At 36.9% G+C, this 17,004-nt stretch overlaps 1 protein-coding gene across 1 annotated transcript in view; it reads right to left on the minus strand.

Annotated features, from left to right (window-relative positions):
- Positions 1-17,004, minus strand: part of CFAP47 (cilia and flagella associated protein 47) — a 500,885-nt gene that overhangs the window by 294,459 nt on the left and 189,422 nt on the right. Inside the window, exon 33 of the mRNA XM_039256279.1 lies at positions 13,032-13,224. Within this exon, the coding sequence (XP_039112210.1) occupies positions 13,032-13,224 (193 nt within the window). The remainder of the gene's footprint in view (positions 1-13,031; positions 13,225-17,004) is intronic.

Below are 17,004 nucleotides of genomic sequence, written 5' to 3' on the forward strand. Positions count from 1 at the left end.
TTTTTTTTAATGTTTTATTTATTTCTAGGAGAGAGAGACAGAGACAGCGTGAGCAGGGGAGGGTCAGAGAGAGAGGGAGTCACAGATTGAAACAGGCCCCAGGCTCTGAGCCAGCAGTCAGCACAGAGCCCGACGCGGGGCTCGAACCCACGAACCGTGAGATCATGACCCAAGCGAAAGTCAGACGCTTAACCGACTAAGCCACCCAGGCGCCCCGGTGATACTGTTTTCAAAAGATAATATAGTCAGCACCTTTCTTCTCCATTATATTCAATAAAGTTGTCAAACATTTCTAATGCAGTTAGATTCATTTGACACATTCTGCATTCCATCCTGAATTACTTCCACGTCTTGGCTGATTAAAAAAAAAACTACATGCACTAGCATTCATTCTTAGTGGTGTACACTTCTAAGAGTTTGAGAGATAAGTTGTCATATATTTACTACCACATTTCCACACAGAAAAGTTTCAGCACCCCCAAAATTCCCAAGTACATTTTAAGGTCAACTTATTGATATCCATGAAAAAAAGTAAGGTAGGATTTTCACCAGGGTTACTTTGAACCTATAGATCAATTTGACAATGCCGACAATAAAATATCTTAATATTTTTTTCTCCCAACCTATGTACATGGTAGATTTCTCTATTTATTTATTAGTCCTTTTTCTTTCCTCACTGTTTTTAAATCTTCCGTACATATATTCTGCACATATTTTGTTGGATTCATATTTAACCATTTTATTATATATACAGTTTTATTTAATTAATATTAATATATATTAATATATAATATAGTTTTTATTTAAATTCTAGTGAGTTAACATATAATGTAAGACTGATTTCAGGAGTTGAATTTAGTAAACAGTAAACAAATTCCAATTGTTGACTGCCACTATATAGAAACATTTAATTTTTATATACTGATTCCGTATCCATCGTACAACCATGACAAACTGTACTGATTCTAGATTTCTTGTAGATTCTTTGGGATTTTCTACTTGACTATCATATTGAACTCCAGCCCCTTTCCCAGGGGTAGAGGTGGTTCGTTGGTGGTGGTGTTGCCATTATTACTTTTCTGTTTCTTTTTTCAGCTCCAGTGAGATTTCATCAGGGCCCTAAAGATGACTGCATGTGTGGTCCTTCTGCCCAGAGATTAATGTTTTTGTTCTATAGGAAACAGAGGCAACGGGTAAATTCCCTGCCCATCCACCAGGTCTGCACCAAGAGGGATACATTCTCTAGACTCACTCCACAGTCAATTCCCTGAGCAAACAGTGAGGTTTGTGGAGTAAAAACCTGCAAGAGGAGGCAGACTCCCCCTAGGGACTTCTGCTCTCTCGGCACACTCGGTCTCTACCAATTCACCAACCATCCTAACTGAACTCTTACGAGCGTCTAGCTGTCTCTACCAAAAGTAGACAATTACTATCATGCCATTTATTCCTGTAAGCACCTCTTCCTTGGACTTTAGGCTACTTTGTTGCCCTACAGCCTTAGCTTCCTAGGGGAGCTTAAAACATTTGGGGACTTGCTATTTGTATGGTTTTTGCTGATGTTATGTATATGTCTTTGCTGTTATTTTAACTATGGAACGGAAGACCTTTCCAGTCTTCTACCTCCCTGAGTGGAAAAACATTGGCACCTATTTTTGTTCAACCCATTACAACTTTTGAACTGCTTTGTTAGTACTTCTTAAGCAGGAGTTGGCATCCCTTTTTGCTATTCAAACATGGCCGTCTGTGTGAACAGGATGGCAATACTCCTCCAGAATAGTGATGAAAAGAAGTAAGAGCCACACTTCCTTACTCTGATCCCACGCCTATAGCCTGTCATCCAAACACAAGCCTGCTGCCAAACCCTCACCACAGCTTACCACAGCCTGAGGTAGATCAAAGATTCTCTGCTTTTTTGTTAATTCCTTTGATCTAGGCTACTCTCTCTTCTATACAACAAGATTTTGCTACCCAACGTGTGCTATGTGAATCAGCAGCAACCTCATGAAATGGAAGCTTGTCACAAATGTAGAATTTCAGGCCCCACTCAAAAATTCTTAAGCATAAAAAGTTTAGCAAAAACTCCAAGTGATTTATATTCATATTACCATCGGAGAAGTATTGGTCTAGGGTTGTTTTTTGGAGAGAGAAGAAGCAAACTCATCTAGTCCTCCTTTGTGAGGAAACAGAAAATTCAGAAATTTTCTTTTTTAACAGGCAAAGATGTTATTTAAGATTACAGTAAACGGGGAGAAAGATTCAACTCCATAAAAGACTGGAGATATTTTTTTTATTTTTATTTTTTTTTTTGAGAGAACACAAGCAGGAGAGGGGCAGAGAGAGAAGGAGACAGAGGATCTAAAGCGGGCTCCACTCTAACAACAGTGAACCCAAAGCAGGACTCAAACTCACAAAGCATGAGATCATGACTTGAGCCAAAGTCAGACATAAAACCAACTGGGCCACCCAGGCACCACCAGAAAGTTTTTTTTTTTTATTTTAATTTGGAAGTTATATTTTTACCTGTTTTTATATTATATTACTTAAAATATTCAGAAATACTAAAACAGTCCTAAATAGTGTTATGAATTAGAGATATGACTGTTAAACATAAAACTGAATCATTTCATGCATTAAAGGTATAAATGCACATATTTTTATAAATATAATTATTTACATTATGTTTTCGGTGATTAAAATAGTACTTTTATAACAGCTTTATTGATATATATTTCATATAACATAAATTTCACCCAATTCAATTGTCCTATTCATTATTGTTTAATATATTTACAGAGCTGCATGATCACCACCACTATTTAATTTCAGAACACTTTTATCAACACATAAGGAAATCCCATACCTATTAGCTGTCATTCCCCCTTTCCCTCTTCTCTTATCCACTGGAAAAAAACCCTAACCTATTTTCAGCCACGATGGATTTGTCTGTTCTAAACATATCATAGACATGGAATCAACATACGTTCTCTTTTGTGTTATGGCTTCTTTTACTTACGATAATGTTTTCGAGGTTCATCCATGCTACAGCATGTATCAATGTTTCATTTCTTTTTTAAAAAAAAATTTTAACGTTTATTTATTGTTGAAACATGAGAGACAGAGAGCAAGCGAGGGAGACACAGAATTTGAAGCAGGCTCCAGGCTCCAAGCTGTCAGCACAGAGCCTGACGCGGAGCTCAAACCCATGAACCATGAGATCATGACCTGAGCCAAAGTCAGACACTTAACCGACTGAACCACCCAAGTACCCTTGTTTTATTTCTTCTTATAGATGAATAACATTCCATTATATATATACACCACATTTTGTTTATCTATTCATCAGTTTATAATGACATTGTTATTAACATTTATATAGGAATTTTTGTGTGAATATATATATTTTCAATTATTCTGAGTATAAACCAATGAGTGGAAATGCAGAATCAATCTGTGTTTGAACACTTTGAGAAATGTTAAACTGTTTACCATTAAACTGTTTTCCAAAGCAGTTGTAGCATTGACAATCTTTGTAGCAGTGTATATAAGGTTTCAATTTCTATAAATCTTTCACAATACTTGTTATAGCGTTTCTTTCCTTTAAAGAAAAAATTAGTCTTCTAAGTTGGTGTCAAGTGTTATTTCGTTGTGGTTTTGTTTTATATCTCCCTAATGACTAATGATACTGGGTATCTTTTCGTGTGTTCATTGGCCATTTACTTATTTCCTTTTTTTCCTTTTTAATTGGGTAATTGTTCTGTTGTTGAGTTGTATTTTTATATATTCTTGGTATAAGTCTCCTGTTAGATCTATGATTCTGTTGTTGCTGTATCCTTTGAAACGGTCTCTTTTATTTCTCTTTTATATTTTATTAATGTGGAGTATCACATGGATTAGAATGTATATGTTAAACCAATCTTGTACTCCTGGATGAATCTCCCCTAGTAATTTTGTTTAATCTTTTTAAAATGTTGCTAGATTCTATATACTAGTATTTTTGAGAATTTTTGTGCCTACATTCAAAATAGATAATAGTACATTTTTAATTACTTTAAAACACTTTAGAAATACAATGTAATATGTACTTTAAAGCAAAAATCATTTTGCGTCTGAATTATGAAGATATGTGAACTCTAAATAATTCTAAGATCAACCACATGAGATTAAGGTAATGTATATAGTATTTGGTGGAACTTCCATATTAAGTGCATCATTAAACTAGAAAGAAAATAATCTTGTGTAATAAGCTGATAATTACAATAGACAAAGGTTGATTTAAAAAAACAAAAGGTATACTGGGGCACCTGAGTGGCTCAGTCAGTTAAACTTCTGACTTCCGCTCGGGTCATGATCTCATGGTTAGTGAGTTCTAGTCTCTCACCAGGCTCTCTGCTGTCAGCACCTAACCCTCTTCAGATACTCCGTCTCTGTCTCTCTCTGACCCTCTTCTGTAATCTCTTTCTCTCTCAAAAATAAACTTAAAAAAAATAGAAGTATAAGAAATCAAATGTTGAAAATAAAAGAGAAATCCCAGCAGTTTCATATGAGACACCAGATACAATAAGCTAATGAATAATATTATGCTAATATTCTCACAATTTAGATGAAATTCATTAATTTCATGTGTTACATAAATCTTACACAATGGAAAGCAGAAAATAAGAATAGTCCTGTAACAATTAAGGAGTCTTGCACTAATTGATTTAATCATTTAAAATCATCCCACAAAAGAAATAACAGGTCCAGAGAGTTTTACCAGTAAATTCTATACAATTTAAGAAACAAGTAATTTTGATTTTCTAGAAACACTTTTCAAGCCTACAGAGAGGGAATATGTTACAAGTAATTGTTGATATGTGCATAAAATTACAACAACAAACTAAAAGTACTAGAAAATAATTACAAATCTTCACTCATGTAAACTAAAGCAAAAACTTTAAATATAGTAAAACCTTGGTTTATGAGCATACTTCATTCCAGAAACAGGCTTGTAATCCACAGCACTTGTAGATCAATGTGAATTTCAATAACCATTGGCTCAGTTGTTATTGTGTGGCGTCCGGTGTCACGTACTACTTGTATGGCAAGACATTGCTCTTTCATCAAGTTAAAATTTATGAGAAATGTTTGCTCAACTTGAAAAGCACTCGCAGAACAAGCTATTCACAATACAAGGTTTTACTGTATTAGTAAACTAATCTAGCAAAGTATTAAAAACAGATTAGATACTGGAGCAAAACTGAATTTATGCCAGGAATCCAAGGTTAATTTGCATTTAAAATCAGTTTAACATACTGCTGTAAGACACATAGATAGATAGATATACAGTGCACCATTGAACAATATATGGTTTGGGGCACCAAATCCTGTGCATTGAAAAATCTGTGTATAACTTTTGATTTCTTCAAAACGTAACTACTAATAGCCTAGTGTTAACTGGAAGCTTTAATGAAAAAATAACTAGTTGATTAATGCATATTTTGTATATGTATTATATACTGTATTCTTACAATAAAGTAAGCTAGTAAAAAGAAAATGTTATTAAGAAAATCATAAGGTAGAGAACATACACTTATAGTACAGTATTTATCAATAAAAAAATCCACATGTAAGTGGACCCACACAGTTCAAAACCATTTGTTCAAGGGTCAACTGTATATAATATTATACAATTAAATAGTAATCATAAAATTTCCTAGAAAGCCTGGGTGGCTCGTTCAGTTAAGCGCTGACCTTGGCTCAGGTCATGATCTCATGGTTTATGGGTTTGACCCCCACATCAGGCTCTGTGCAGACAGCTCTGAGCCTGGAGCCTGCTTCGGATTCTGTGTCTCTTTCTCTCTCTGCCCCTCCCCTGCTCATGCTCTGTCTCTCTCAAAAATAAACATAAAAATGAACAAACAAATAAATAAAATAAAAATAAAAATTCCTAGAAAACTGAAAGGATATAAACTCCAGAACATAATCTACCAAGTAATTGTAGAGTGAATACCATAACTAATGATGAAATCTTGACTGTATTCTGCCTAAGTATGAAAAAGATCAGGTATAATACAAGATCATCCATGTTAATAAAAGGTTAGAGAAAGTCTCTTCATTCCACACTTTTCTTTAAAAACAAAACAATTCATATCTTGCAGTATCTTGTAAATAAATTAATTTCAACCATTTTCTTTAAAGAAAACAAAAGGAAAAAGCCTCTGAGACTCAGTTTTCAACCAACAACTTTGACTTGAAAAAGAATACAAGAAATACCTCACGTGCCAAATTTACAAAAGAAATATTTTTGAACAGGTTTCATTTTCTTCTACGTACCACCCACTTTGTGAATATATAAAAGTTTAGAGCCAAACAAAGCAAGGCACTTTTAGGGGAGGATTATCTGTCTGATCTCCAATTTTCCAAGCTATTTTATACACATAAAATAATGGAATACTGTCCCTAGAGTTCAGAGAAGAATAAAGGGTGACACCCAAATTTTATTCCCAGTCAAGAAGTCATTCACCTATTTAAAAAAAGAAGAAGGAAAAGAAGATATTTACAAACAGAACTCATAGTCTAGAGATCCTTGAAAAGGGTTTTGTTAGAAAAAAAATAATTACAAAATCCAGCCATCCAATAGTTCAACTGAAAAATAAATAAAAATGGAGAATTCAGGTAAAACGACATATAACAGAATGGAACACTGACAGAAGAGAATATAAGTGTTATAAATAGTGACAATATAGGCATAATGAACATAACAAAATGACACTCAGGCAGAAAGGTGAGAGGAAATGAAAGTAAGAATGATCTTACCTGTCATAGCAATGATTATCGATGCTATGTAAAATCACAATGTGTAGCAACAAAACAAAACCAAAAAAACCTCGGGATTCAAAATGTTATTCATAAGTTTCATCTTCTAAATTTGAGACATATTTTAGGAAATAGTATTTCTCATGGTAAATAAGTATTTATGATACAGGGTACCTCTACACTATTTCATCTTATTCTCTATTTCTAGATCTGCACACATTAGAGTTTTTAACCTTCACTGTGCATCAGTACCCCTAAATAATTTTTAAAAGCTGCACATGTACAGACAACACGGCAAAGATTCCATTTCAGTTGGCCAGGAGTGGGGTGTCCTTTTTCATTTATTTATTTTTTTAATTGCCCAGGTGATTACAAAACGGCATCCAGATTTGAAAAACCACTGTTGTGGAAAAAAAAGGAAATGAGACGTCTCTCTGGACATCAGAAAAAATCTGGAAGCACTGCACAGATCTAAGCTAAAGAAGAATTAACACTATGAAGGAGCAGTATCACACAATGGTGCTTAACATGAGTCCTGTAGGTCAAACTGCTTGGATTCAAATCCCAGCCACACATTTCCTTGGAAAATAAAATAACCTCTGCTTTAGTTTTCCTGTTAATAGTAATAACAGCTATCTGATCATGTGGCTTGTTTTGAGGATTGAATAAATTGTTATATGTAAAATCTTTAGTCCTTTAATTGTCGTACTACAAAATACTGGGAAAACCAGGAAAGGGAACCTCATTTAAAACTGAGGTGGGGAGGGGTGCCTGAGTGGCTCAGTCGGGTAAGTGTCCGACTTCAACTCAGGTCATGATCTCATGGTTCATGGGTTCGAGCCCCGTGTTGGGCTCTGTGCTGACAGCTAGCTCAGAGCCTGGAGCCTGCTTCAGATTCTGTGTCTCCCTCTCGCTCTGACCCTCCCCTGCTCATGCTGCCTCGCTCTCTCTCAGAAATAAAAACATTTTAAAAATCTTTAAATAAATAAATAAATAATTTGGGGAAGCCCTGAAGAGGGAATCAATATATGTACCACAACACTTGTTGCAGCCTACATAACCAGCAGAAAAAAGGAAGCATTTTGTCTCTTGTTTTTAGGAAAAAGAAGGAAGATCCCTCTCCGCCACAGCAATAACACACTTTCACCTCTAACCAATGAGAAACAACCACAACCTCAAACACTTGTTATTTTCTGATGAACTTCTGTTCCAAAAAACCCTCGCCAGTTTCTTCCTCAACCTAATAAAAGTTGACCTTCCCTGTGTCTCTTCATAGTTGCCTACAGTTTTCCATAGCTGCCTTGTCCAGAATTGCCATTCCTCTCCTATTCCTGGATAAACTCATTTGACTCATAACATAACTGGGTATTTTATTTTTAAGGTTGACAATACCAAACATCCCCATCTCCTGGCTAATATGAATGATCATACTTCTCTACCAATTATGAGAATTAGTATCACTATAGTCTTCTTCCCTCTAGATAAGATTTATTAAGTTACTCATACAACTACCATGGTCCCTGACAGCATATAGTCAAGGTGAATCCCTGTTGCCTTGAACCTGTCCCCAGTTTACCTAGCCAATGCACAAATCCCATAATGTCTTCCACAGTATCCTTTATTATGAGATACCCCGTGATTTTCCATAAAGTGTGGTCTCCCTCACTGTAATGAGCATTGAAAGGAATTTGTTCAGTTACCGATGAGTCCCTAGTGGTGTCTGGCTAGAAGGCATTGACATTGAGTAGGTATGAAAATGAAAGAGACAGAATGTGGTTTGGCTGTTGGTGAATTTTTACATCCTCCATTTTCCAGGACACATGGCTATTGCCTTGGTTTGCCCTGATTTATTGAACCACACTGCTAATCCATTAGAAATGGTTTAACTTTTTGTCACCTTTGTTTGAATTTCTCACATTCCCAAATAAAACATTCTAGATGTAACATTAAAATATCAGAATATACCATTTCTATTATCTATGTGCATTTCAATCTTGCAACATTGATGATAAATATTTATTGCTAAACATTAAAGGGCTAATTTGGAACTTCTGAAAAAATATAAAGTTCTTTGTAAATAAGGACTATTTTCTGGTTTAATGAAGTTGAAAATTAGACACATCTGAAACAACCAATGCATAAAGGTTTAAGACTTCAACACTACATAAGGTTTAAGAATAGATAGCATTAAAAGGCCAGCATAATTTGCCAGATGTATACTGAATACTGTTTACTTTAACAAACTATTCCATGATAAATGAAATCAGGGGCACCTTTTGACAGCACATAAAATAAAAGATAAATGGTGCCAAGCATAATTATAACTCTGTTCTACTAAAAATAATAGAACAGTATTTTCCATTTATAAGAACAATTCTTACTTCATGAAAAAAATGTTGAGATAAACATCAGTTAAATAATAGATATTAATTTTGTAGAACAAAGCTCCTTTGATCAGACAGTTCACAATGTTCCAGTCTCAGGATTTGGTTAAAAGTACAATCAAATGAAAGTACTTTCTCAGATATTAAACTTTAGGTTACAAAACTGGTCTGGTGCCGATCTCAAAATCACCAGGTGATTACAGGATGATAACATTTCCATTAGCAATCAAATGTAGCAATTGAGAAAAGGGTCCAAAAGAGTAACAAAGGGAATACTTTATCTCAGGCATCATCTACTGAAGAAGATGCTGTCACTAAGGTGTGAAAAAAGGGTTCATCAGTGAAACACATTAACTATTGTGTTAATGATACAGAGCTTACACACATATAATACAAACAGGTAGTACAAACAAGAGAATAAGTGTTTAAGGGCAAATGTACCATCTGGCAAGACCTAAAAAGGTCCCCTATTTACATGAGACGGGTGTTCACTTATTACATGGAAAATGCTTTTCGACTTTCACAACTCTCGGAACAAATCACACATATTAAAAATTTTCAAACATAAGATGGGTAACTTTTTTTATTCTTATATTTATTTTTGTTTGTTTGCTTTTTAACAATGTCTCCCAGCAACTATACGTTGTTAGGAAAGGAGACTCCCCAGCTTTGGCTGCCTGGCATCACATACTCCTGAGTAAATTCAGAGAAAGTACAGGGTTACGAAATCTGTCTCCCCTCAGTGCTAAATGTGGGTGTGCTGATCAAAACTATGTGACCTCAGTGCACTTCAGTCCATGGACTTGCTGCGGCCACCAGATCAAATACCCATTTTATTATAGCAGTCCCCACCGTGGCCATCTCCCATGATTCTCCAAGGCCAAAAGAATGAAGTTCTAAAGCAATTCTCTGATACTCAAAGCCCTGGATGACTGGGCCTTTGAACAAACTGATTGCAACCTGACCACTCCATATCTTACTTGACAGAGGAAGGCTCTCTCCCTTCTAGCGTCCTTCCTAGTTCCTCCATCATTACAAAGAAATTCTAATGAGAAATATAGGTCAGACCTGACCTGACTGAGGTAGAGGTACTGATAAAGACCTCGGCAGATATGTAAAATGGAAGCCACCTGTCATGATGACACCACTGCTAAACTCTCAAGAGTTTCTGGGAAAGCCATACACAACTAGAAAATCCTTTATTTGTTCCCCCATCGGGCTGATCAAGGGCAAAATGTCCATAAGGATGACTCTGCAGGCTGCCAACTGATCAGTTTACCCAAAAAATTTATAAGCAATGTCCACTGTCTATTCTCTGCAATGTGTTCTGCTTCACTATTGAAAGCTAATTTCACAGGGCACAGAATTCTCAGTATATTGTATTCCCTTTCAATACTTTAAATATTCTGCTCTCTTCCTGGCTGCATGATTTCCGAGAAGTTGGATGTAATTCTTATGTTAGCTTCTCTACAGATAAGGCGTTTTCTTTTCTTTTCTCTGGATTCCTTCAAGATTCTTTATATTTTATTTTCTGCAATTTCAATATAGTATTCCTAGTTATAAAGTTTTTGTTTGTTTGTTTGTTTGTCTCTTTTTGTTTTTTGACATTCTTTTTGCTTGGTATTCCATGAACTTCCTGGATCTGTGATTTGAGGCCTGCCATTAATTTGGGGGAACTTTTCAGCCATTACTTCTTCAAAGGAGGGGTACTTCAGAAATATAACTGGTTAAAAAATACCATTCTGAACAATTTGAAGGCACTAATGAAACCACTTTTTGTGACACTATAGCCTAATTGCTTCATATGTTAATATGCATCAGAATCACATGGAGGTGGGGCACCTGGGAGGCTCAGCCAATTAGACATCCAACTATTGATTTCAGCTCAGGTCAGGATCTCACAGTTTGTAAGTTGGAGCCCCGTATCCAGCTCTCTGCTGTCAGCACAGAGTCCACTTTGGATGCTCTGCACCCCTTCTCTCTATGACCCTACCCTGCTTGCTCCCACTCCTTCTCAAAAAGAAATAAACATTAAAAGAAGAAGACTCACATGGAGAGCTTAGTAAAACAAAGATTGTGGGGCCTCACCCTCAAGAGTTTCTCAATCAAAAGGTTTGGGGTGCAGCCCTATCCTTTTACCTTCCACAACACCACTGCACCAACTTGTGAGCATGGTCGGATTTTACCAGCAGAGTGAATATCAGTAGAATAAGTATCAATGTCAACAGGTATAATTCCGGGCAACAGAGTATGACTTTTTCTCAGTCCAAGTTAACCAAAGTGCTATCTTTAACAGAGCTTCTCCTCAACGCACTTCCACAGTTAGAAGCGCACAGACCTGTACTCGGGTACATATTAACATGGAAAGTGTCCCCTTCTACCTCAACCATTCAACGTGACTCCCGCAATTTGTACCAGAAGGTACAAACTGGCAAGCTAATATATATTCAATTATCTGGAGTAGGGTAGAAAAATGTATGAAACCTGAATGTGTCTCTTTATTCACTCATTTAGGCATTCATTTACTTCCTCAAACAGTGTTTGGTATCTGTTATCTTCCAGGCACTGTTCTAAGCTCTGAGACACCAGAGGACAACAAAACAGAGAAAACTGTTCCTGTTAAAAAGCTTCCATTCTACTAGATGAAACAGACTCTCTATTATATATATAACTTGCATAGACAATTTTGTTGGTAAAAACAGAATCATAATAATTTTACAAAAAATGAATATATGAATTTCTAATATATGTACATATTTTATACTACTCTGGTTAAACTGTTACTCCTCAGTAGCCTAACCAATTACTAGTACTTTTTATTGTTATATTTTTGAAAGGGCCAGATACAGTTTTATAAGATATGAATCTTATTCAACTGCGGATTCAAGTCAAAGTGTTTTATTATCAGCATGTCAATTAGAAGGTACTAAAATATTCTATGTTTACTGTTGCCTAACACCAGTGTATAAACATATCTATTTTAATCTTGAGCTTGCTACATTTGCTAAGGTAATGCCTTCAAGTTAAGAGCAACTGTAATGCAAAGCCTCGTTTTAAATCACAGTCTTAAATCTTCTTGCTTCTAAAGCTTAAACTCTGAGAGTGCAGTGTAAAAAATAAACTTAATGATTAAAACACAACCCATCCTGAACATAGTAGGTTTGTATGTACTTGGAAGAGAGGAGCTGGATTTTAGCCATAGAAACAACCAACATGCACTGGGTCTTCCATCTCACTACAGTCGATGCTTATGGTGAAGGAAAAAATATACACTATGCTAGCAAATTGGAACTTTTTAAAAAAAAATTGGAGTCTCTTAGGGTGGAAGTTTACAGAGTCTCATTCCACAAGGACAGAACAAGTGTGTGGCCACGTGACCAGTGGAGCAGGTCTCTCTGTGAACACCCACTAATTAGCCTTAGTACTTGGACCTAATATGACCAACCTCCCCCCAAATTCATGAAGCATTATTGCACTTAGTGATTTCCAACATGACTATCATGGTGACATGGAAGATGTTTTCTAATCAAATTCCATTTGATATCAACTAAGTACATAAAAGATTTAAGCAGTGTCACCTAAATTTATGGAGCTGAAAATGCCAGCAATGATATTAAGGCTATCTTTCCGTTGTAGAACATCTCTAAGTCATTTTTATCATTTATTCTTCAAAATGAACTTAAAAAGCATCTTTTATTATTTCTATGTCACATGTAAGGAAACTGACCTTGAAGGTGTGAAGAGATCCATTTTGGAGAAAAGAGTCAGATCTCGAATCCACGGATTCTGAGTCCAGTTCTACACTGTCATACTACAATTAGTAATCATTTATTTAAAGAAAAAATTTCTCACCTTTGTGACAGTTCTTCCATATGATATGTCGGGCATTCTCATAATTCGTGTTCATCCAACTAAGCAGAATCCTTTCAGAATTCGAATATATGTTGCTGGATATAAAACAAGGATTGACCTTTGGAGAATTCTGCACATGAATGGGGGGCAGATTATTGCTGCAATGTGGGACAACCCGGGATAGTACCAGAACCTGAAATTGAGCAAAAGAACTTTTACTAGACCCGAATGGCAAAATGAGAAATCAACATTTGAAGAGTAAAGGAAGGCATCAGTATTTTCTGGTTGATTACATCTATTCAAGAGTAAGAGAGGACATCAGCAAAGCTCTACAATAAAGATGCAAGTCAGAGCAATGTGATAACAACTCGCCTGTCCCAATCTCAGCTGTGTTTGAAATCCTCATGGAGGCAGGCCAGCAAATACAATGCATATGTAAATATTCTGAGCTACAATCTGTGACATCTCAAAGTCTGTAAGGTAACTTTCTCACCCTTTATTTACATAAAAGCCTGTTTGTGCATTTTACGTCCATGCCTATTATTTATAGAAAAATGCTGTAAGTGAGATATCTAGTTTCCCAGGCCACAACAAATAATAAGTAATAGGAAAGGAACTACTATAAGCAGGTGCATTGAACAGTGATGAAAAGCAAGACAGAACAGTCAGATGACAAGAGATTAAAGACACAAACTATTAAAAGCTAAAATACAGTCTAAGTGTCTGAGCACCACGCAGAGGAGAAACAGGCCAGTATATAGTCCTGGGGTAACCTCTGTAGTAAATACCGAGGTGATACAAATGTTTCTAACACAAACTGCTTTCTAGTTTAGAGGTAAGAATTATTATGTACTCAGTGCACGATACCAAGCCGGTTACTGTGCTTGGAAATAGGGACGTGACAATGAAACAATGCAATCCCTCGTTAAAGTGTATTTAGAAAGATTTAATCCAGGGGCGCCTGGGTGGCTTAGTCGGTTAAGCGTCCGACTTTCGCTTAGGTCATGATCTCAAGGTTCATGGGTTCGAGCCACGCATCCGGCTCTGTGCTGACTGCCAGCTCGGAGCCTGGAGCCTGTTTCTGAGTCTGTGACTCCCTCTCTCTCTGACCCTCCCCTGCTCATGCTGTCTCTCTCACTCTCCTAGAAATAAATAAAAAACTTTTTTAAAAATTTTAAAAAAAAGAAAGATTTAATCCAAAATGACTGAATTTCAAAATACTTAAGAAGGTAAAGTGTAAAAGGTAGAAAAACAATTTAAAACATATAACATGAGGCATCTGGGTGGCTCAGTCAGTTAGGTGTCCCACTCTAGATTTTAGCTCAGTTCATGATCTCATGGTTTGTAAGTTCGAGCCCCACATCAGGCTCTGCGCTAACAGCATGGAGCCTGCTTGGGATTCTCTCTCTTTCTCTCTCTGTGCCTCTCCCCTGCTTGAGCATTCTTTCTCTCTCTCAATATAAATAAATAAACTTAAAAAAATGTTACCAAAGTTAACTCCTTTTCCTAAGTGTCCATGAACAAGGTTATATCACACCTGCATTTGTCAGTGTTTCTGTGTGACCTAAAATTCAAGCTGTTATTCTACCAGGAAATGCTCTTATATTTTTCGACCATGTTTAAAGACAATAATATTTAAAAGTAATGATTACGGGCACCTGAGTGGCTCAGTTGGTTATGTGACTGATCCCTGGTTTCAGCTCAGGTCATGATCTCATGGCTTACGGGATCGAGCCCCATGCTGTGCTCTGTACTGACAGCACAGAGCCTGTTCTGGATTCTCACTCTCCCTCTTTCTCTGCCCCTTTCCCACTCACTGTTCGCCTCAAAATAAATGAACAAAATAAATAGACACCTTTTTTAAAAGTAATGGTCTCATAATGAATAAATGGAATAGCAATGAAAAAATATGATGTATATCCCCATCAAAAAATTGAACATCATGTAGATTATGACATGAGGTGAAATTTAATTTTAGTAGTCTGTTACAATTTCACACAATGTTCTAAACTCTGTATAAATTATTCCAGTGAAGCTTAATGAAAAATGTATCCTAAAAAGGCACAATTAATTTACCTAGGAATTTGCAAAAGTCAGATAAAATTTAATTTTTAGAAGCTTACCTTTCCCTTGATCATACTGTTTAAATGGAAGAACATAATAAACATTGCTCAAACATACCATAAATGTTTCTCACCCTAACAAAATTTCTTGCAGTCATTTAGGTCTAAATGTTATCAAGCTCACAAATTTGTTGTAAAGAGAATATAATTTAATTCCATAGGCTAAGAATTACAAAAACAATAATACATTTTTTAAAAAGGAATAAAGAAAGGAAAAAATTTTAATTGTTTATCTTTGAGAGAGAGAGAGAAAGCGCAAGTGAGCAGGGGAGGGGCAAAAAGAGATGGGGACAGAGGGTCCAAAGCAAGCTCTGTGCTAACAGCAGAGAGCTAGATGCAGGGCTTGAACTCATGAACCATGACACCATGACTTCAGGCAAAGTCAAATGCTTAACCAACTGAGCCACCCACGTTCCTGCAAAAAGAAAATTTTAAAAGAAGCATTCAAGCTTGTTCATCCACAGCCCCTACTAAAAAGGCCTACCTGGAAGTGATCTAAGAGTGAAGACACAAGCTTCAGTTAAGACAGGAAGTAGAGAGAAAGCTCTAAGAGAAGACTGAAACTACAAGGGAGTTTGCTAGTGGTGGAAGGTATTGCAGCAATCTGATCTTGGCTCCTAGGCACTTCACACACTATCCACAGGGATCATGCCAGAGATTCCAAAAACCTGAGATGCACCTGTTCCTGATTTGAAGCTAAAGCCCTGGAGTACCTGGGCTCAGTGGGTTAAGCACCTGACTTCGGCTCAGGTCATGATCTCACCGTTTGTGAGTTAGATCTCCACATTGGGCTCTGTGCTGACAGCTCAGAGGCTGGAGCCTGCTTTGGAGTCTACACCCCTCCCCCACTTGTACAAGTCCGCGCGCGCATGCTTTCTCTTTCTCAAAAATAAATACATGTTAAAAAAAACTTTTTTAAAGATAAACCCCTGCAGGCCCACAGATCTGTTTCCCTTGTCTTCTCACTCCTGTTACCCATAGTGGCTCCTGGCTCCTTAATCATCTCTCATCAGATCTCCTTCCCTCTCAGCCTATATGCTAGCTTTTCTCAGTAGATCCCTCATTGCTACTTCAATGAGCAAAGCGCTGATATCTTAAACAAGAGCACTGCAGTATCCTACCATATTTCCGAAAGTTCTTGCATCTGCATTCACTTTTCTTCCTTCTCTACAGCAACAATGGATGAGGTCTCCCTTATCTTTCACTAGATCCCACACCTACTTACCTTCTTCAGGACAGTCCTGCATCAGTTGCCTTTTTTAACTTTTGGATCTTGAATTTCTCTCTCCTTACCAGATCCTTTTCAGCAATATCAAAGCATGCTCACTTACATGCAGCTTTTAGAGAGCTCTCCCAAACCTGGATTCCCCCTGATTGTTTTGTCTGTTCCCTCTTTCAGTTATAACTCACGAAAGAGTTTTCTACCCTTATGCTCTCCACTTTCATTCCTTTTGCTCATCAAACCAAAGCCCACCTAATATTCTTCCCCCGACTCATCACTACTCCCACAGCCTGAAAGGGCCTCTGGCATCTTTGTTGTCCAACAGAACAAGGAATTTTTTTCAACATTTATTCATTTTTGAGAGACAGAGCATGAGTGAGGGAGGGTCAGAGAGAGACACAGAATCTGAAACAGGGTCCAGGCTCTGACCTGTCAGCAGAGCCCAATGCTGGGCTTGAAGTCACAGACCACGAGATCACGACCTGAGCAGAAGCTGGACGCTTAACCCACTGAGCTACCCAGGTGCTCATTCTCTTAAGGAACTTCTCAATTTCACCTGGTATCAATTTCATCTGATACCACGTGCTCCCACAAAGGCTTTCTTCCCTCCTGGATCATGATATCATAA

This window comes from Hyaena hyaena, unplaced genomic scaffold, assembly GCF_003009895.1.
Source record: "Hyaena hyaena isolate Hyena2069 unplaced genomic scaffold, ASM300989v1 scaffold_12, whole genome shotgun sequence".
Taxonomy (NCBI): Eukaryota; Metazoa; Chordata; class Mammalia; order Carnivora; family Hyaenidae; genus Hyaena; species Hyaena hyaena.